This window comes from Vipera berus (assembly GCF_964194415.1).
Source record: "Vipera berus genome assembly, chromosome: 4".
NCBI lineage: Eukaryota > Metazoa > Chordata > Lepidosauria > Squamata > Viperidae > Vipera > Vipera berus.
In genome coordinates, this window is record NC_138206.1 from 5,790,795 (window position 1) to 5,812,959 (window position 22,165).

Consider the following 22,165-nt stretch of genomic DNA (forward strand, 5'->3'; position numbering starts at 1 on the left):
CTGTGAGCAACGGAAACTTTGGGCTTAACTGTGATCGTTAAGTCGAGGACAATCTGTTTGTTGTTCTTTCATTCCTGCTAACCTACCACGAAAGGTCACAACCCTTCACTCGGTCTAGTTCCAGGTCACCCTGGCTGTAATTTTTAAATGTTGCCCCTTCTTGTTGCAAAGGAAGACCCACTGCAAAACTCAACCCATCTCGCGTGTTCCTTCCGACTGATGTGACAACACCGGGAAGTGTTTTAACCTAGGGATCCCCAACCTGTGGGCCACAGCCCACTACCGGGCCGTGGCCTGTTGGCCATCGGGCCGTTCGAGTGGCTGGCCGGTGTGTCTGTGTCTGTGCTCACTCGCGCAAGCGTCACTGCAAGCATCACAGGTGTTTGTAGCCCCTCTGGCGTGAGCGTCGCAAACTCTCATCCCCCACTCGCGCGAGTGTCATCATGAGCGTCGTGGGCATTCGCCGCCCCAGGTGTTTGTGGGTGCGCACATGTACGTGCATGAGTTTATCCCTCTCGTAAAACCATCCCTTTTTTTTCCTCCTCCTCCTCCCGCTCCAAAAAGGTTGGGGAACTCTGCTTTAACCCTTTCCTCTCTGGTGAGAAGAAGAACCAACAATTTCAGGTCCATCCGTGCTCACCGGGAACGGGCCCACTCACCCTCAGCCTGCGTCCAAACACGGTGATCTGGCCTCTGGATTGCTCTTTCCGTTGTCTCCACTCGACCAGGTTGAGACCGTTGTCGATGGGCAGGGTCACGTTCCTCTTCCCCACGGTGGGGTTCACGGTGCCCGCCAGGAGATGGGGCTCAGTCTGAAGAGCCACCTCCATGCCGTTAGCCAGGATCAGGCGGAGAGAGCCATCTGCCCCGATGTAATAGCTGTTGCGCACTTGATCTATACGAGAGAAAGAGAGAGAGAGAAAAAACCCCAACAACTTGACAGGCAGCCAACCCTACGCGGCTCCCCTTGCAGGTAATCCTCGACACACGGCCATAACTCAGCCCAAAATGTATGTCGCTAAGTGAGAAATTTGTTAAATGTGAGCTTTGCCTCCCTTTGTGATTTTTCTGGCCACATTACTGCAGTTGCTAAATGAGTAGCACAGTTGTTAAGTGAATCTGGCTATCCCTCATTGACTCGGCTTGCCGGAAGGTCACAAAAGGGGATCTCCCACGACCCACGAGACACCTGCGACCATCATAAATATGAAGCAGCTGTCAAGCATCCAAATGTGAATCACGTGACCCCGGGGATGCTGCAACGGTCATAAAGGTGAAAAGTGCTCATAAGGCACTTTCTCCCCCCCCCCCCCGGTGCCGTTGTAACTTTGGTCGCTAAATGAACGGTTGCAAGTCGAGGGCTATCTGCAGTTTTGCAAATGAGACATAAAGCAGAGCAGGTTAGAGAATTTGAGTGCCTTAATTATCAGGGTGGTTAACCAGTTCAACAGGATGGTGGCTTTCAAATCTTTCGTTAATGAAAAGATTTATTCTGATTTTTGCCCCCCCCCCCCAAGTAGCTTCCTTTAATGAGTTGCGCACCCATCCATTAAATTTCACACAAATTTTCCCTTCGTAAAAATGGCACACCCCCGAGATCCACAAAGTCTCGTAGTCCATTGCAGGTAGTCCCCGACTTTACGACCACAAGGCAGTCCAAAATGTCTGTGGCTGAGCGAGACAGCTGTTAAGTGAGCCTTGCCCCATTTTCCGACCTTTCTCGCCACAAGGTACCTGGTACCTTAACCGGGTACCACCGGTTAAGGAATGCCGGCGGGTTATTCCCAGGGGAAGGGCGTTCTCTGTGGGCCCGCCGGCCCTATGGAACCAACTTCCCACGAAACTCAGGACTGCCCCCGACCTTCGCTCATTTCCCCGGGACTTGAAAACCTGGTTCTTCGAGTTGTTTGGCCCAGACTGAGGGGTTTTAATTTCATTAATTTAATTGGGTTTTAGTTTAACTTCAGGGACTGTAATTTAATTAATAGTTTTAACTGATTTTAATTTTGTATGCTATGTATTTTAATTTCCCTGTAAACCGCCCTGAGTCCTACGGGAATAGGGCGGTATATAAATTTAAATAATAAATAAATAAATAAATAAATAAATAAATAAATAAATAAATAAATAAATAAATAAATAAGTAAGTTGTTAAGGGAATGGCTGCAGCGTTTGAAGTTAGTGACACAGTTGTGAAGTGAATCTGGCTTCCCCCCACTGACTTCGTTTGTCAGAAGGTCGCCAAAGGGGATTGCGTAAATCTGGGATGCTGCAACTGTCATAAGTACATGCCAGTTGCCAAGCCTCTGGATTTTGATCACGTGACCATGAGGATGCAGCAATGGACATAAGTCCAAAAAACGGTCATAAGTCACTTTTTTCAGTGTCGTTGTAACTTCGATCAATAAACAAGGTGTTGTAAATTGAGGACTACCTGTATCCACTGGCTGAGTGATCACCTATCCTGTCCTGGAGCTGGCCCTGATCACTAAATATGGTTCCCAGAATCAGCTCGGAGCAACTGAATATTCAGATGCTCGGGAGACAATTATTACAAACTTTTACTCAGCTCTGATCGTTTAAATCTCGCCCTAGTCAATTAATTCCCCAAAGAGTTCTGAAAGTGCTTTCTGTTGCTTAATTAGACTCCTGAGGTGGAGCTGAATTTCCTTTCCAGCATTAATCTGGCATTTTAATTTTTCTAAAATGGTTGAAATCAGTTAGAGATGGTCTTTTATTTTTTATTTTTTGGGTACAGAAGATACTCTTCCGGCTAATACCCTTACGTCCTACACACCTGGCAGGTGCTAAGTTAGGATAGACCAGGGGTAGGCAACCTTGGCTCTTTTATGACTCGTGGACTTCAACTCCCACAATTTTGAGCCAGCATGGGGGAAACTATGGCCCCTTCATGACTTGTGGACTTCAACTCCCAGAATTCCTCAGCCAGCATGGCTCAGCTTGGAAACCTCTCCCTTTCCCCTCAGCATGGCTGGTTCACGAATTCTGGGAGTTGAAGTCCACAAGTCATAAAAGAGCCAAGGTTGCCTACCCATGGAATAGACCAATTTATATACATATCAGTTCTTGCATATTGCCCTTATGGTCATTTTCCTTATTCTTCCATCCTTTACCTGGTGATTGGCACAAAATCACCCAGTTGGCTTTCATATGTAAGGTAGGACTAGAACTCATTCTCTCTTGCTAACTGGCCCAAAGTCACCCAGCCGGCTTTCATGCCTAAGGTGGGACTAGAACTCTCAGTCTCCTGATGATTGGCCCAAAGTCTCCCAGCTGGCCTTCATGCCTAAGGTGGAACTAGAACTCATTGTCTCCTGCTGATTGACCCAAAGTCACCCAGCTGGCTTTCACGCCTAAGGCGGAACTAGAACTCTCAGTCTCCTGATGATTGGCCCAAAGTCTCCCAGCTGGCCTTCATGCCTAAGGCGGGACTAGAACTCTCAGTCTCCTGATGATTGGCCCAAAGTCTCCCAGCTGGCCTTCATGCCTAAGGTGGAACTAGAACACATTGTCTCCTGCTGATTGGCCCAAAGTCACCCAGCTGGCTTTCATGGCTAAGATGGGACTAGAATATGTCTCCTGGTGATTGGCCCAAACTCCTTACCTTTCAGAATGTTCAAACAATAATTAGAGTGAACAAACCCAGAAATAATGTTCAACATTAGGATCTTCTACTTAGACCTTCTGTTCAAGAGAGGCTTTACCCGGCTTTTCCCTAAGTCTGGGGTCCCCAGTCCCCAGGACACCAGCTGTTTGGAACTGGGCCGTGGCAGCGGCGGGCGAACACGTGCCACACGCACATCCCCGCTTGCATGAGCGGCGCACGTGCGCTCCATTTGCACAAGCAGCAGGTGCGCGACACTGGCCACTCGTGTAAAGGGAGCTGCATGCACACCAGCTTGCCGGTCGCTCGTGGGAAGCCGTCCCCTCTCCCCTGCCGGTCTGCAAATGTCTGCAAAGCTCTAAGGCTGTCCTGCCCTGGTTCAATTAAGAAAAACTTAAAAGGTTTTTTTAGGAGGAAGCTGTCAAACTATGTCGGGCTTACCTTGCAGGAGGGTGTAGTAGGCACCTGAGGCTGAAAGGTTGGTGGTGATGGTTACATCATCCTTGCTGGACGTCTCAATCTGGACGTGGACAGAGCTATCCGTATCGCTCCGGAAAGTGGTGACTTGACCAGTTGGGAAAGTGATGTTAGTGAGGTGTCCAAAGCTGTCATATCTGCAAAAAGAAAAGAGTTGCACGGACACAAATGAAAGAGTGAGAAGGGAAAGAGGGGAAACAGAGGGAAATCTCTACCTAGGCCAAAGCACCAGGTCTTCGGTCGAGGCAGCAGGACAAGCTCGGCGGTTTAAAAATGGGTTGTGTGTGTGTGGGGGGGAACTTGTGCAATTCGGGGGTGACATTTCACCCATGCTGTGTGCCTGTGGCTTCACTCGGAGGAGAAGGCTGCACAGAGAGAGTGATTAACATTCCTCTTGTTGTTTTTAACGAGATGCAGACGAGGTGTACAATTTTGCCGCTCAAACAGAAACTTCTCTACAATGAGCCTTGGTGGAGCAGTGGGCTAATGCCTCCTTAAGTAACACCAGCTGCCTGCAATTAGTGCAGGTTCGAGTCCCACCAGGCTCAAGGTTTATTTATTTTTTATTTATTTTAATTGACTCAGCCTTCCATCCTTCCGAGGTAGGTAAAATGAGGACCCAGATTGTTGGGGGCAATTAAGCTGACTTTGTAATAATGCCGCTTGGGGGGGGGGGCGAAAGCCCTAATAAGCAGGCATATACATAGAATGAAGGCTACTGCTAAGCTTGTAAGCCGCCCTGAGTCTTCGGAGAAGGGCGGGATATAAATGTAATTAAATTTTTTTTTGAAAAGGCAGCATAGAAAATTGAAAAGCCAGCACAGAAGGAAATCCTATGTGTGGGTGAACTGTAGACAGTTCCTCTTGATCACCCAGGAAATAAGCCAAACTTCCCTTCCCTTCCCTTCCCTTCCCTTCCCCCTTCCCTTTCCTTTCCCTTCCTTTCCGTTCAAGTCTGGGAAGCTGAAGTCCACACATCTTGAAGTTGCTAAGGTTGGATAATACGGCTCTAAAGTTTCAGATCTTCCTACCTGGGAAGATCTTTCTAGACAATTGCTTTTCTGAACACTTTCGTGGAATACAGTTCCACAAAAATGATGACAGCCACAACATTAGGTAAAAGGTAAAGGTTCCCCCGCACATGCGTGCTAGTCGTTTCCGACTCTAGGGGCCAGTGCTCATCTCTGTTTCAAAGCCGAAGAGCCAGCGCTTGTCCGAGGACGTCTCCGTGGTCATGTGGCCGGCATGACTAGACGCCAAAAGCGCACGGAACGCTGTTACCTTCCCACCGGAGTGGTCCCTATTTTTCTACTTGCATTTTTTACGTGCTTTCAAACTGCTAGGTTGGCAGAAGTTGGGACGAGTAACAGGCGCTCACTCTGTTACGCGGCACTCGGGATTCGACCCGCCAAACTGCCGACCTTCTGATTGACAAGCTCAGCGTCCTAACCCACTGAGCCGCCGCGTCCCTTACGCCACAACACTAAGTGCCCTTAAAAAAGAAAACACACGGCTATCATGGCATGTTATCATTTCTCCGACGGTCAAGTAGATTAGAAACTTCAGATTCAGACAACCTAGCCCAGCCTGAGTTTTTTTTTAAATTCATGAGGTGGAGGACAACGATGGAGGAGGTCTCCTCTCAGTTCTTTCCGTGGACTTTTTGCTGCCAGCTGTGAGAAACAAGGGACCACACCATAATAGATGGGGAAGATAGACAATCCTATCCTTTCCACTCATGCATTCATGATGAAAAGGAGGAAGAGAAGGAAGAGGAGAAGAAGAAGAAGAAGGAGAAGGAGAAGGAGAAGGAGGAGGAAGAGGAGGAGGAGGAGGAGATTAATAATCATGATGGAGTGGCTGCTCTACCACTGAAGGTTTTCAAGAAGAGACTGAACAGCCATTTGTCCAGAACGATACTGTATAGGGTCTCCTGCTTGAGCAGGGGGCTGGACTAGAAGACCTCCAAGGTCCCTTCCAACCTTATTATTCAACATTCTATGTGACCTTCCAAGTCTGAAAATATCATCTCAACCAATACTCACTCGTAAAATGTGGTCCACCCGTTTTCATTGCTCTTGGTAGCGAGGAGGCCCGAACTGCCATGGTAGGTCATCATGGCTATCTCCTGGCCCTGTGCGGTCACACTCTTGAGGGCGCTGTTGGTGCCCATCGTGAGCCAGTAGACTTGTCCATCTGGCACCACCAGCCAGAGTGGCATCCCAGTGGAATCTCTCCGGATATTGACCAAATTTCCATTGTTGTCGGTGATGAGGGTGATGTCCCCATCGCCCGTGTAGGTGAAATTGTACAGGTAATCTCCGGTCGGGAGGCTCTGCGTGAAAACATGCTTGCCGCTGGGGTCAAACAGGTAGAGCTCCTGATCGATGGGCGAGGATAATTCGTACAGGTTCTGGGTGTTTAGAAAAGGCTTGTTTTTCCGGATGAAGCGGATTCGGATGTTCCCCAGATCCGCCACGTACAACTCCCCGTCTGCGCACACTGCGAGGGAGGAAGGGGCATTCAGCTTGGCATCCTTGGCATAGCCATCGTCCCCGGAGAAGCAGTCACAGTTGGCGTCGTTCTTACAATCGCAGCCGCTGGGAGCGCCGGCAACCAGTGAAATTTCGCCATTGGTGGTGACTTGCCGGATCCGATTGATCTTCTTCTCGTCGGTCTCGGCAATGTACAGGACGCCGCTGTGTGAGACTGCCACAGCCGTGGCGGATTCCAAAGTAGCATGAATGGCTACCTTGCTCAGAAGGAAGTGGTCGATACCGGGGACTTGACAGTGCATCGGCCGGCCCGCCACGATGCGTACCTGGTGATTTTCGGAGATCTGCAGCACAACGTTATTGTCCAGAACGTAGAGGGAATTGTCCATTGGGTTGACAGCCAGGTCTGTCGGCCACTCCAAACGGACCTTGCAAAATGAAAGGAAGAGAAACAGCTGGTGAGAACATGTAGTAATTTTCCATTGCTGGTAGTCACCGTTCAGTGCAGGACACAGATTAGAACAGAACAGAACAGAACAGAATAGAATTACAGAATAGAATAGTTGCAGAATAGAATAGAATTACAGAATAGAATAGAATTACAGAATAGAATAGAATTGCAAAATAGAGTTGCAGAATAGCATAGAATTACAGAATAGAATAGAGTAGAAATACAGAATAGAAAAGAATTACAGAATAGAATTGCAGAACAAAGTAGAATACAATTACAGAATAAAATAGAATAGAATAGAATAACAGAATAGAATAGAAATACAGAATAGAATTACAGAATAGAATAGAACAGAGTTGCAGAATAAAATAGAATTACAGAATAGAATAGAAATACAGTATAGAATAGAATTACAGAATAGAATTGCAGAATAGAGTAGAATTGCAGAATAGAATAGAATAGAATAGAATAGAATAGAATAGAATAGAATAGAATAGAATAGAATAGAATAGAATAGAATAGAATAGAATCTGGAAGGACCTTGGAGGTCATCTAGTCCAGCCCCCTGCTCAAGCAGAAAACCCTATACCATTTCAGACAAATGGTCTCCTCTTAAAAACTTCCAGTGTTGGAGCACCCACAACCTCTGGAGAATTCTGGGAGTTGAAGTCCACAAGTCTTAAAGTGGCCAGGTTTGAGGACCCCTGCATTAAAGGTTTTAAAGAGATATACCGTAAATTGCTCCTTTCGTGGAATCCTTAACGGATCCCAGTGAGTCAGGAATAGTGATGGAAGATAATTATTTGTTGCTCAGGTTGGGACTATGGGGGTCCCTTGTGCTCTCTGAGGTTGGGGGTTTTCTTGCAGGCGTTTCATTACCAAATAGTGCCCTGATAATGCTACCTGGTTTGGTAATGAAACCCTGTGAAGTGGGTTAGGTTGAAAGAGAATGTCTGACCCAAAATCACCCAGCTGGCTTTCATGGCTAAAATGGAACTAGAATTCACTAGCTCCTACTGAGTGGCCTAGGGTCACACAGTTGGCTATCACGCCTAAGGCAGGACTAGAACTCACCATTTCCTGGTGATTGGCACAGAATCACCCAGTTGGCTATCATACCTAAAGGTGGGACTAGAATTAACCGCCTCCTGAAGATTGGCCCAGAGTCACCCAGTTGACTATCATACCAAAGGCAGGACTAGAAGTCACAGTCTCCTGGTGACTGGTCCAGAGTCACCCAGTTGGCTATCATGCCTAAGGTGAGACTAGAACTCACCATCTCCTGGTGATTGGCCCAGAGTCACCTAGCTGACTTTCATGCCTAAGGTGGACTTGAATTCATGATCTTCAACTTTCTATCCCTTTTAAGCCTTGCACCAAACTGGCTCTCATTTATTTAAGATTATAATGTTTAAGAAACTCAAATAAAATAATAAAAACAAAATGTAGCTTGACCGTATTCTGTAAGCCTTTTCCCCCCCTTTCTTTTAACGATCCCGTAATCCCTTGCATCGGGGTGGAGTCCGGGTGACTGAATGGAGCTGAGCATTTACTGGCTGGATGCCCTTCCTGACACCTATGTGGAGCTCACAGCAAATATTTTCTTTTTGCACCCAACGAGAGAAATATCTGCCGCTATCTACGATCGAAATGGCAGCCTTCTGATTGGGAGGCAAACCGTATTCTGCGACTCCCAAGCAGAAACAATAATAATTTAAAAAATCCTGCATCCGAGCTTGCGTCAACCTTTTCTAGGCGGAATGGGAACCCGAGTGCGCCGGTGCGGAATTAACAACCCTTTGCTTCAAAGTCTGCAAAGCAAATTGACCTTTTGCAGCCCTGTCATTTTTATCAAGCTCGTAAATGGCAGGCAGTAGGGTAGCCAAGCAATCTTTTCAAATTAGAGGAAGAAAGAGTGAGAAGAATAAGGGCCAGGTGGACAAGCGAGAATTATACGGGCGGTTTAAAAAAGGACGATTCCCTGTTGTGTTCTATTGTGCCTAAAGAACAGCCTTTGAGAGTAGCGGCCAATAACCGGTTTTAGCAGAACAAAGAATATTTCCTCGATCTATTGAAACAATAATGTCAGGCATATTGGGATTCAGAAGGTACAGCTTCAGAACGGTATCCCAACAGACATAATGCCTGTCCCCAATTCCTAAACTTTAGGCAGCCTGAGTTATGTCCGCCTTAGCCTGGAAATACAGTTTCAAAATAATAAATACGTAGGTTTTTAAAAAGCAGCCTTCAACAGTGGGAGTTAAGAAGCTCAGCGTGACAGCCCTCGCTCACTCCCCCATTTTGCAATCGAATGCAATTCAAAATCCGCCATTTTCCTGCTGTTGATAATTCGGCCAAACCGTTTGCGAGCTATTGAATTGAACTTGTACCCCCCAAATCCACGGTGTCTTTGACGCAAAGCAAAAGTCTATTCATTGTGAGCCACGAATTGTACCAGTAAATAACAACCGCCACCAGCACCACCACCACCCCCCGAAAAAAAAAAATTGAATTGGAACGTGTGGTAATATTATACTTATAATAAATACACTTTTGGATTTATAGTCCCAAAGTTGCTTTTCTAAGAGACCACTAAGGCTTACTTTTTTTTCCCTTTTTTCCTTTTTTTTTCTTTTCCTTTCGACACTATTATCCTGTAACTCTTACTATTTACACAGGGGCCAGATTCTAATTTGTAAACCAAGTGTTTACAAATTATTCTGACCTACTGGCTAAGTCAGGGGTCGGCAACCTGGGCTCTTTTATGACTCGTGGACTTCAACTCCCAGAATTCCTGAGCCAGCATAGCTGGCTCAGGAATTCTGGGAGTTGAAGTCCACGAGTCATAAAAGAGCCGAGGTTGCCGACCCCTGGGCTAAGTTATTACGGAATATTATCAGCCATTTTAGCTTCTAAAAGGTGGAACTAAACTGAAGTAAAGTACGCCCTGAGTCTTCGGAGAAGGGCGGGATATAAATGGGATTTTTTTTTTAAAAAAATGGTTATTTATATGACCACCCATTTTCTACACAGTAATTCTGGGTGGGTCATGTGATCAGCAGGTAAAATTACTGGAAATAAAATAGGACAAAACATCCAACGTTTGCCCTGTAGATTCGTTAAGTTCACTATTTCAGCTACAGGCTAGCTCTCGACTTACAACCTCAACGTTTCCGTTGCTAAGCTAAGCAGTTGTTAAGTGAGTTTTCCCCCCCACTTTATGACCTTTTTTTGGCCACAGAACCGCTGCAGTCGTTAAATGAATCATGCGGCCGTTAAGTGAATCTGGCATTCTGCCACTGACTTTGCTCATCAAAAGGGCAAGGACTGGTCGTAAGTCACTTCTTTTAGTGCTGTTGTTGCGTCAAACGGTCACTAAATGAATGGTTGTTACTCAAGGACTAAGTGGAAAGCTATTCTGTCGAAAGTATTATGTATTCAAAAGATAATGTTGGCTTAGATGTAACCGGGAAAAGTCCGTGGAACAAGAACAGGTTAGATTTAGGTAATAATAATAATAAAGTTGGAAGGGATCTTGGAGGTCATCTAGTCCAACCCCCTGCTCAGACTCGAAACCTTATACCATTTCAGACAAATGGCTGTTCAGTTTCTTCTTAAAAACTTCCAGTGTTGGAGCATTCACCACTTCTGGAGGCAGGTTGTTCCACTGCTTAATTGTTCTAACTGTCAGGAAGTTTCTCCTTAGTTCTACATGGCTTCTCTTCTTGTTCTGCCTTCAGGTGCTTCGGAGAATAGCTTGACTCCCTCTTCTTTGGGGCAGCCCCTGAGATACTGGAATACTGCTATCATGCTATCATGTCACCCCTTGGTCCTTCTCTTCATTAAACTAGACATCCCCAATTCCAGCAACTGTTCTTTATATGTTTTAGCCTCCAGTCACCTGATCCTCTTTGTTGCTCTTCTCTGCACTCTTTCTAGAGTCTCGACATCTTTTTTACATCGTGGTGACCAAAACTGGATGCAGGATTCCAAGTGTGGCCTTACCAAGGCATTGTAAAGTGGTATTAACACTTCACGTGATGTTGAGTCTATCCCTCTGTTAATGCAGCCTAGCACTGTGTTGGCTTTTTTTGGCAGCTGCAGCACAGGGCTGGCTCCTATTTAAGTGATTGTCCACTAGGATTCCGCGGTCCTTCTCACAGTTACTACTGTTGAGCAAGGTACCCCCTATACTATACCTGTACATTTGGTTTTTCTTGCCTGACTTTTTTCACCATTGTACAACAGTTTCTTTAGTGACCATTCAAAGTTACAACAGCTCTGAAAAAAGTGATTTACGACTGTTTCCCACACTTACAACTGTTGCAAAATCTCCATGGCTGCATGATCAAAATTCGGATGCTTGGCAACTGACTCGTATTTATGACGGCTGCAGTGTCTCAGGGTCATGCGGTCCACCTTTTGTAACCTTCTGACCAGCAAAGTCAATGGGGGTGCCAGATTCGCTTAACGACCGTGTGGCTAATTTAACAACTGCAGTGATTCACTGAACAACGGTGGCAGGAAATTTCATCAAACGGGGCAAAATTCACTTAACAAGTGTCTCACTTAGCAACCGAAATTTTGGGCTCAATTGTGGTCGTAAGTTGAGGACCACCTGTAATGCCGAGAATCAAGAGGGGGAAAAAAATCATAGTATTGAAAGATTTATGCGCAGAAAGTTGATAACGCAGCTTAAAAGGAGAGCAACCCAACAGAAGAAAATAGAATTTACTGGTTAAGAGGCATTTCCAACCATGAGAAGGAACACGAAAGGGAAAAAGACGATACAGATGCAGAAAAAAAATCTATGCATGAGACACATGTACCTACCTGAGAGATATCCATGACAGAATCACAGCTCAGAGGCCTAGTGGATGTCAGGTCATTAGAACCCAGGAGGGTTGAGATGATTCCGTTTTGGTCAACACGTCGGATCATTGTACCATCCACAAAATAAATGAATCCAAACTTGTCCACTGTGATGCCTGTGAAGAGGAAACAAACTCAATAAGACTTCTCTCCTTGATTAGTTTGCATGTGTTGCTTCTTGTTCTGCCTTTAGGTTCTTTGGGGAGCAGGTTGACACACACACCCCTCTTCTTTGGGGCAGCCCCTCAATTACTGGAAGACGGCTATCACGTCAACCCTAGTCCTTCTTGTCACTAGACATACCCAATTCCTGCAACCGTTCCTTCTATGTTTTAGCCCCCAGTCCCCTGATCATCCTTGTTGCTCTTCTCTGCACTCTTTCTAGAGTCTCAACGTCTTTTTTACATCATGAGGACCAAAACTGGATGCCGCATTCCAAGTGTGGCCTTACCAAGGCATTGTAAAGTGGTATTAACATTTCACGTGATGTTGAGTCTATCCCTCTGTTAATGCGGCCTAGCACTGTGTTGGCTTTTGTGGCAGCTGCAGCACACTTGCTGGCTCCTATTTAAGGGATTGTCCACTAGGACTCCGAGATCCCTCTCACAGTTACTACTATTGAGCCAGGTACCACCTATACCAGGGGTAGGCAACCTCGGCTATATATATTTGGTACCACTACCACACACTTCTCCCAGAAGAACGAAGCTGAAGCCACCAGCCTGAGGATGACAGATGAGATTTCGTCGAAATGTTGCCCTGATACCTCCAATTCTACGTGGGGAAAAACCCGAATGACCAAAGATACATACATACATACATACATACATACATACATACATACATATACATATATATATATATATACATGCACACACACACACACACACACACACACACACACACACACGTCTCCGTGGTCATGTGGCCGGCATGACTAGATGCCAAAGGCGCACGGAACGCTGTTCCCTTCCCACCGTAGTGGTCCCTATTTTTCTAGTTGCATTTTTACGTGCTTTCGAACTGCTAGGTTGGCAGAAGCTGGGACGCGTAACAGGCGCTCACTCTGCTACGCGGCACTCGGGATTTGACCCGCCAAACTGCCGACCTTCTGATCGACAAGCTCAGCGTCCTAACCCACTCAGCCACCGCGTTCCCTATATATATAAGAATGTTAAGGACCACCTGTATTTCACCCAACCTCTTAAAATTGTCTCTCTTACCCCTGGGGCTTGTTAAGGTAGCCTCGTTTGCCTTTCCTCCGTCTCCGCAGTGGGTCTCATCAAAGGGAAGACATTGGTCTCCTGTCCCGGCTACCACTTCTGAGTTCTTCACAATGTCCTTGATCACCGTCGTTGACTTGATCTTGAAAACGCGACGGCTGCTGGTGTCAGACAGGTAGATGGATCCAGAGGTGGGATCGGCGGTCAGATAATATTTGTGCGCCGGGCTGTGACTGCAAAAGTGAGGGCAGAAGGACCCGTTTATCTCTCACATACCCCAGAAGGGAAAATGTGTAACCGTGTGAATCGCAGCAGCAACGTTGAAGCCCAAAAGCCAATGCCGTAAGCAAAAAATATGGTAGGATGGGAGAATCGAAAGACTGGAAGAACTGAAATAGACGTGGCTTCTGCTTATTTGGGCTTGCCACGCTAAGCTGGTGAAAAGGAAGTTTGGTCTGAAGGGTGCTGGGTGCTTTTCTGAGCTTGGTGGTTTTCTTGCGGACGTTTCATCACCCAACTAGGGAACATCATCAGTCCTAGAAGGGTGGGGGGGTTTGTGGAATGGAGGAGGAGAAGGCCCATGATGATGACTGTGGGGTCCTTGGTGCTCTCGGAGACATTTCATGACCCAACTAGATGACATCATCAGTGCTAGAAGGGAATGGAGGAGGAGGAGGAGGAAGACTGTGGGGTCCTTGGTGCTGTCTGAGACATTTCACACCCAACTAGATAACATCATCAGTGCTGGAAAGGATCTACTTCCTCCTAGCAATGAAGATGTATAATAATAATAATAATAATAATAATAATAATAATAATAATAATAATAATAATAATAATAATAATAATAATAATAATAATAATAATAATAATAATAATAATAATAATAATAATTTGGAAGGGACCTTGGAGGTCATCTAGTCCAACCCCCTGCTCAGGCAGGAAACCCTATACCATTTCAGACAAATGGCTGTCCAGTCTCTTCTTAAAAACTTCCAGTGTTGGAGCATTCACCACTTCTGGAGGCAGGTTGTTCCACTGGTTAATTGTTCTAACTGTCAGGAAGTTTCTCCTTAGTTCTAGGTTGCTTCTCTCCTTGACTAGTTTCCATCCGTTGCTTCTTGTCCTGCCTTCAGGTGCTTTGGAGAATAGCTTGACTCCCTCTTCTTTGGGGCAGCCCCTGAGATATTGGAAGACTGCTATCATGTCCCCCCTCATCCTTCTCTTCATTAAACTAGACATACCCAATTCCAGCAGCCGTTCCTTATATGTTTTAGTCTCCAGACCTCTAATCATCTTTGTTGCTCTTCTCTGTACTCTTTCTAGAGTCTCAACATCTTTTTTACATCGTGGTGACCAAAACTGGATGCAGTATTCCAGGTGTGGCCTTACCAAGGCATTGTAAAGTGGTATTAGTACTTCACTTGATCTTGATTCTATCTCTCTGTTAATGCAGCCTAGCACTGTGCTGGCTTTTTTGGCAGCTGCAGCACACGGCTGGCTCCTATTTAAGTGATTGTCCACTAGGACTCCAAGATCTCTCTCACAGTTACTACTATTGAGCAAGGTACCACCTATACTATACCTGTGCATTTGGTTTTTCTTGCCTAAATGTAGAACCTTACTTTGTTCACCCTTGAATTTCATTTTGTTAGACAGCGCCCAGTGTTCGAGTCTGTCCAGATCCTCCTGTATCTTAAGCCTATCTTCTGGAGTATTGGCTATTCCTGCCAGCTTGGTGTCGTCTGCAAATTGGATGAGTTCCCCATCTATCCCCTCATCCAAATCGTTGATGAAGATGTTGAAGAGCACTGGGCCCAGAACAGAGCCCTGTTACCTACTTTAGGTCATGAAACGTCCGCAAGAAAACCACCAAGCTCAGAGACCACCAAGGACCCTTCATTTCAACCCTGAGCTACAAATATTCTCCTTTCTTGTGGTCTGGAGTGTTCCTCGCTCAGATGGCATAGCTCTTTTTTAAACAAACATCTGCCAAAGGTAATATGTACAGATATAAATGATATGCACAGCATGAAACGGAAGGAAGGAAGGAAGGAAGGAAGGAAGGAAGGAAGGAAGGAAGGAAGGAAGGAAGGAAGGAAGGAAAACCACCCTGATTTCTGAGGCATAGTAACTTAGCTAACTTTACTTGAAAACTCGGTGGGTGAACATTTCTTTCTGTTTTGTTTTTAAGGCAGTGGTGATGGGACTGAAACACGGTGGGAAGTTAGGAAAAAGGGACAGTAGGTTGGAAATGGGCCTTTATGTTTATATTTTTAATAGATTAGATTATGTAAAACGGGCAGGAAGTCGCACAAAGTAATTTTTCCCTCTACGGACAGATAACTTTCCGCACTGGAAAACCAGCTGCTGTTTTCCTTCAACAGAACTGGTTCCTTAAAAAAAAACAAAAAAAACCCCCAACTATAAACATTTTGATCTTTTGCAACAAACAAATAAAAGTAAAAAGTATAAAGCATCCTGAATTAAAAACACCAAGGTTTATACTAAGAGCGCAAGGATGGTAGTGCAAGAGATCAAAACTCACCAGAGGAGAAAACGTGGCACAGTGAGCTAAGCCCCGCCCCTTTTGCACACGTGTGCAAAAAAGGGGAAGGGCCTGGCTTGTGAACTCCTCTCGCAGATTTTGAATTCAGGACCTCCCATTTTTTAATTTCCTTTGGATTTTACCCGTTTGCTGCTTGATGTGCAACACAGCATGGGAGAATCTGATGTTAAAAATAAAATGCATTTTACCCGTGACTCGGTATTCCTTGAACAGTGGCAGCCCAGCAAGCTTAAGTCACCTTATAAAGTGCGACAACAAGAAAAGGAAAAAAAATAATAATAATAAAAAAAGAAGAGCATGCAACAGGACAGAGAAAAGGCACCCGCAATTGGCCACCGGATGTCTTACCTATGTCTGAAATCTTTATTTCTGACAGGAGAGCAGGAACACAGAGGGCAGAAGAGAAGGAAGGAAGGAGAAGAGATTGAAAAGGTTACAAGCTGAACTCCGAGCCTTGCGGCTTAGGCTGAAAAGTTGGCGGCGACAACCACACTCTACAAGGCAGCGATAAATAAAGAGTTAGCAAACCGGAGGTCGATCCTTCTGAAAGAGCAGGCAGAACAACTGAATGGCTGAGTTGGAAGGGACCTCGGAGGTCTTCTAGTCCAACCCCTCGCTCAGGCAGGGAAACCTATCCCATTCCAGACCAATGCTTGTGCAATCTCTCTTCTTAAAAACTCCCCAGTGTTGGAGCACCCACAATTTCTGGAGGCAAGCAGTTCCGCTGGTTAACTGTTCTAAGGAAATGTCAGGCATCTCGTTGGAGACCTGCCTTGTAACGCTGATACCTTCCATGAGGTTGGGTGTGTGTGGAGGGGGAAATATCATTTTGTCTGATGCTGGCTGGATGAAATATAACGTAGCTCGATTGTTGTTATCAGTGCTTTTTTTTGTCAAAGAAAAAGGTGCCGGAACTCACACATGTTATACAACCCGCCTTGCCTACCCTACAAAGTTCCATCCAAAAAAGGTGCCGGAACTCCGTTCTGAGCGTTCTATGAGGAAAAAAGCCCTGGTTGTTACAGAAATCCATTGTTGCGTTATGTTGTGTTATGTTTAGAGAGCATGGCCAGTTGCCAAGCGTCTGAATTTTGATCACCTGGCCCTTGGGGATGCTGCAATGGTTGCCAGTGAGAGAAACGTTCGTTAAGTCAATTTTTTCAGTACTGCTGTTACCTCAAACAGCAGCTAAACGAATGGCTATTAAGTTGAAGACTACCTGTACTTACAATGCTTTTCTAGCTCACCTGAGTTACCGTATTTTTCGGACCATAAGACGCACCGGACCATAAGACACACCCACTTTTTAGAGCAGGAAAACAAGAAAAAAAATTCTTTCTCCTTCTCTCTCTCTCCCTCTCTCTTTCTCTCCCTCCCTCTCCCATTGTCCCTTCCTTCCTTCCTTCCCTCCCTCTTTGTCCTTCCCTCTCTGCATTAGAGCAGTACCCGCAGAGGCGGCCCTGCAGCCCGGCTTTCTCTTGCAGAAAGCAAGCTGAAACGGAGCGAGGGAGATTGCCAGAAATGCAAATCGGCTGATCTCGCGCTCCTGCAATCTCCTTCGCTCGGTTTCAGCTTCCCTTGCTACAAGAGAAAGCAGGCTGAAACGAGGCAGATTGCAGCAGCGCGAGATCAGCCGATTCGCATTCCAGGCAATCTCCTCACTCCGTTTCAGCCTGCTTTCTCTTGTAGCAAGGGAAGCTGAAACCAAGCGAGGGAGAGTGCAGGAGCGTGAGATCGGCGTTTCTCAGCACGTGCCGATTCGTGCTCCACTTGCAGAGGTTGGGGCTGGCCATACGGATCACCTTCGGACCATAAGACGCACCCTCGTTTCCCCCCCCACTTTTGGGGAAAAAAGTGCGTCTTATGGTCCAAAAAATACGCTACATCTGGTTGCTAAATTCACATTAGAGTCCAAGAGATAGCAAGAGGCTATCCTGTATGTTTCTTGCAAAATTGCAATCTTTTTTTTTTAAAAGTTACCCCACTGGTCAGTGTACGTCTTCATGTTTCATGGACAGGCTAAGACTTTTTAGATACATAATATGCCTGCAATTTGTTTGATTTGTCTCATTCATTGGAACTGTGACAGCTGTATCCTTGTGGGCAAAAATGGTTGTTTTTTCACTTTTATTGCACAAAAGTCCCCAGGTTGCCTCCGGGGAGAGAGAGAGAGAAGTGGGGAAAAAGAGAGGAAGGGAGAAAGACTCCTAATCCAATGTTTAGGCTGAGCTCGGTGGCCCTGAACGAGCTTCACCAAACTTGCCTTGTTGCAATCTTTGTAAACCCCTACTTTAACTCTGTGGATTTGGGAATTCCGGGCATTGTAAGATAAAGGTAAAGGTTCCCCCGCACATGCGTGCTAGTCGTTTCCGACTCTAGGGGCCGGTGCTCATCTCCGTTTCAAAGCCGAAGAGCCAGCGCTTGTCCGAGGATGTCTCCGTGGTCACGTGGCTGGCATGACTAGATGCCAGAGGCGCACGGAACGCTGTTACCTTCCTACCGTAGTGGTCCCTATTTTCCTACTTGCATTTTTACGTGCTTTCAAACTGCTAGGTTGGCAGAAGCTGGGACGAGTAAGAGGCACTCACTCTGTTACATCCACCAATGTAAAATATTGTTAAGTGTTAAAAAGATTGTCACTTGTATAAGCTTGTAAGCCACCCTGAGTCTTCGGAGAAGGGCGGGATATAAATGGAATTAAAATAAAAAAATAAATAAATAATAAAAATATTTAGAATTTGGGGGGAGAAATAAGTTGAAATAAACATGGTGACAGGATTCATGATAAGGCAACTAAAACAATACACAGGATTATTGAAACTATATATTTAACTGTTGTTAAGCAAATAAAATTGTCTTAATCTAAGGTTTTGCAAAGAAAGATACTTTGGGGAAAGGGGAAATCAAATGAAATTAACATATGGAATATAGATTATAGAAATTGATTGTTTAGGACTGTTTTATAAATGTTACCCAGACCACATTCTGTTTTATAATGATTTATGTTATGTTAAAAAATTCTAATAAAATATTTACAAAACAACAACAACAACAAGACACTCATTATACCTTAACTCCAAAATATTGGTGACGTTTCCCGAAGGGAAGATTCTCCGGATGTAGTTGAAGTCTCCGACGTACAGGCTGCCATCGGAGCCGCAGGTGAGGGCAACGGGTGCCAGGAGCTTGTTGCCGTCCGCCAGACCATTGCAACTCGGGCAAGAGATGCTTCTCCGGCGTCCATTCCCCATGATGCTCCCTATGACCGGGGGCTGCTGGGAGATGAACTGGTTTTCCCCGTTTCCTTTGTGCAGGATACCTGGAGGGCAAACGCAAAGGTGATAGGCAGACTTTGCACCGAGAGACAGCTCCGTTGGGACTTGACACAACGATCAAAACTGGCCATTGGCATGCGCAGATACCCTGTTCCCCTCCAAATCAGACTTAACTGGAAAATAACGTTTTTCCAGGATGTTCATTATATAAGCCCCACCACCCAAAATAAGGCCCAGTTAAGATAGTCAGCCAGACGGACACATTTAGTACCGTATTTCCCCCCAAAATAAGACCTAACTTAAAAATAATCCCCGATGTGTCTTTTGGAGCAAAAATTAATATAAGACCTGGTCTTCTTTTCAGAGAAATATGGGTAGCCCTCAATTTACTGCAGTTTGTTCAGTGACCGTTCAAAGTTACAACGGCACTAAAAAACCGACTTATGACCATTTTTCACACTTGTTGCAGGATCCCTGTGGTTATGTGATCATAATTCACACGCTTGGCAACTGAGTCACACTGATGACAGTTGCAGTGTCAGTAGCCACCAGCACCTTTTTGCGACCTTCTGACAAGCAAAAGCAACAGGGAAACCAGATTCACTTAACAACTTTGTGGCTCACGTAACAACGGCAGTGGTTTGACTTAACAGCTATGGCCAGATAGGTCAACAAATGAGACAAAACTCACTTAACAACTCTCTCGCTTAGCAATGAAACTGTGGTCATACAGTAAGCTGAGGACTACCTGTGTATATTCCTGGTCATTCTTGTAATGGGACATCTCCTTTGTTTTTCATCTAGAGCTTCCCCAACCCCCGGGCTGCGGCCTGTTCAAAACCAGGCTGGGGGGGGGATGGTCAAGCGTGCGTGTATGAAGCTCTACTCGCTTCATAGTGCAAGTCATGAAGGGGCCATAGTTCCCCCATGCTTGTCAGGAATTCTGGGAGTTGAAGTCCATGAGTCATGAAGGGGCCATAGTTCCCCCATGCTGGCTCAGGAATTCTGGAAGTTGAAGTCCCCAAGTCATGAAGGGGCCAAAGTTCCCCCATGCTGGCTCAGGAATTCTGGGAGTTGAAGTCCACGAGTCATGAAGGGGCCATAGTTCTCCCATGCTGGCTCAGGAATTCTGGGAGTTGAAGTCCACAAGTCATGAGGGGGCCACGGTTTCCCCCATGCTGGCTCAAGAATTCTGGGAGTTGAAGTCCACAAGTCATGAGGGGGCCAAGGTTTCCCCCATGCTGGCTCAAGAATTCTGGGAGTTGAAGTCCACAAGTCATGAAGGGGCCATAGTTCCCTCATGCTGGCTCAGGAATTCTGGGAGTTGAAGTCCCAGAACGTGAAGCTTAAAGGCAACGTCTGGGTTTTCTTGCATTTTTTTTAACCAAGCCACACCTCAGATCCTGCAGAACAAGGCCGCCAAGCCTGAAAAGTTGGGGATTGCTATATTGCCGTGGTTAAGTGGACCAACCTTTACAGCTTACAATCAGAAAAGCAGGCTCTCTTACACTCATCACTCAAGGATTAGCCACAGCAATTAACTGCAGCTCTGATCCTAAAAGCCATCCAAGGGAGACGAGTGGTGAAGAAATATGAAGCATGTGTAAACAAACAAACGTACCACTTTGGATGTTAAGTGCGTGGTGTTTATCCAGAGACCACCCTCCTAGTTTGGAAGCGTCTATCTCGTAACCTTGAAGCACCGCAGTCCGTTTCTCCCACAGGATCAAATCAGGGCACGATTCGTATTCGTAGCCCACTGAAACTGGGGAGAGCGAGAAAGAACGGGAAAGAAAAAAGAAAAGCAAGAGAGAAAAGAAAGCAGCCCACATTAACAGCTTTAAAGCAGTATATCTTTAAAAAGACAGTCCAAAACACAGCCCCGGATTAGCTATGAAAAGAGTCCCAAGGAAAGAAAAAGAAAATAAACAAATGAACAAAAGAAAATAAAAGCAATTCAACTAGTTCAGGGGTAGGCAACCTTGGCTCTTTTATGACTTATGCACCTCAACTCCCAGAATTCCTGAGTCAGCATGGCTGGTTCAGGAATTCTGGGTACTGAAGTCCACAAGTCATAAAAGAGCCATGGTTGCCTACCCCTGAACTAGATCGAACCCTTTATATCTCCCATCCCAAGAAAAGTATAGGGCTATCATTTCTGGGCATCCAAAATTCTGACAACCACTAGGTGGTAGCAAAGAGTCAAACTTTTCTGTAGCTCTTTGCTACCACCTAGTGGTTGTCTGAATTAAGCAGCTTAAATATAGTAACTGTAAGAAAATGTCAGGTGGGAAGCAATAATCTTCCCAGGCAAAGAGTTCCAAAGAGTGTAGAACCTGAAATCAGTTCCCCAAGTGTCATCTGAACTTCGGATAGTGGTTGGTCAGGACTTTACAGAAAGCTATCTTGGTTAACTTAAGTTGGCGGGTAGGTAAGAGACAGAAAGAAAAAAAAGTGATAAGAGTTGGAAGGGACCTTGGAGGTCTTCTAGTCCAACTTCCTGTTCAGGCGGGAAACCCTATAGCATTTCAGACAAATGGTGGTCCAGTCTCTTATTAAAAGCCTCCAGTGATGGAGCACCCACAACTTCTGGAGGCAAGAAGTTCCACTGGTTTATTGTTCTCCCTACCAGGAAATTTATCTTTAGTTCTAGGTTGCTTCTCTCCTTGATTAGTTTCCAACTGTTGCTTCCTGTCTGCTGCTTTGGAGAATAGGTTGACCCCCTCTTCTTTGGGGCAGCCCCTGAGATATTGGAAAACTGCTTTCATGTCCCCCTTAGTCCTTCATTAGATTAAAGGTAAAGGTTCCCCCGCACATGCGTGCTAGTCGTTTCCGACTCTAGGGGCCGGTGCTCATCTCCGTTTCAAAGCCGAAGAGCCAGCGCTTGTCCGAGGACGTCTCCGTGTCATGTGGCCGGCATGACTAGATGCCAAAGGCGCACGGAACGCTGTTACCTTCCCACCAGAGTGGTCCCTATTTTTCTACTTGCATTTTTATGTGCTTTCGAACTGCTAGGTTGGCAGAAGCTGGGATGAGTAACAGGCGCTCACTCTGTTACGCGGCACTCAGGATTTGACCCGCCAAACTGCCGACCTTCTGATCGACAAGCTCAGCGTCCTAACCCACTGAGCCACCGCGTCCCTTCCTTCATTAGACAGATTAGACATACCCAATTCCA

The 22,165-nt window shown here is 45.8% G+C and overlaps 1 protein-coding gene across 1 annotated transcript in view; it reads right to left on the reverse strand.

The window, feature by feature from the left end:
- Positions 1 to 22,165, reverse strand: part of TENM4 (teneurin transmembrane protein 4) — a 315,526-nt gene that overhangs the window by 16,029 nt on the left and 277,332 nt on the right. Inside the window, exons 19-26 of the mRNA XM_081327781.1 lie at positions 20,609 to 20,752; positions 18,782 to 19,031; positions 16,061 to 16,081; positions 13,144 to 13,376; positions 11,882 to 12,036; positions 6,148 to 7,025; positions 4,067 to 4,239; positions 660 to 895 (exon numbers count right to left, since the gene is read on the reverse strand). Coding sequence (XP_081183907.1) covers positions 660 to 895; positions 4,067 to 4,239; positions 6,148 to 7,025; positions 11,882 to 12,036; positions 13,144 to 13,376; positions 16,061 to 16,081; positions 18,782 to 19,031; positions 20,609 to 20,752 — 2,090 coding nt within the window. The remainder of the gene's footprint in view (positions 1 to 659; positions 896 to 4,066; positions 4,240 to 6,147; positions 7,026 to 11,881; positions 12,037 to 13,143; positions 13,377 to 16,060; positions 16,082 to 18,781; positions 19,032 to 20,608; positions 20,753 to 22,165) is intronic.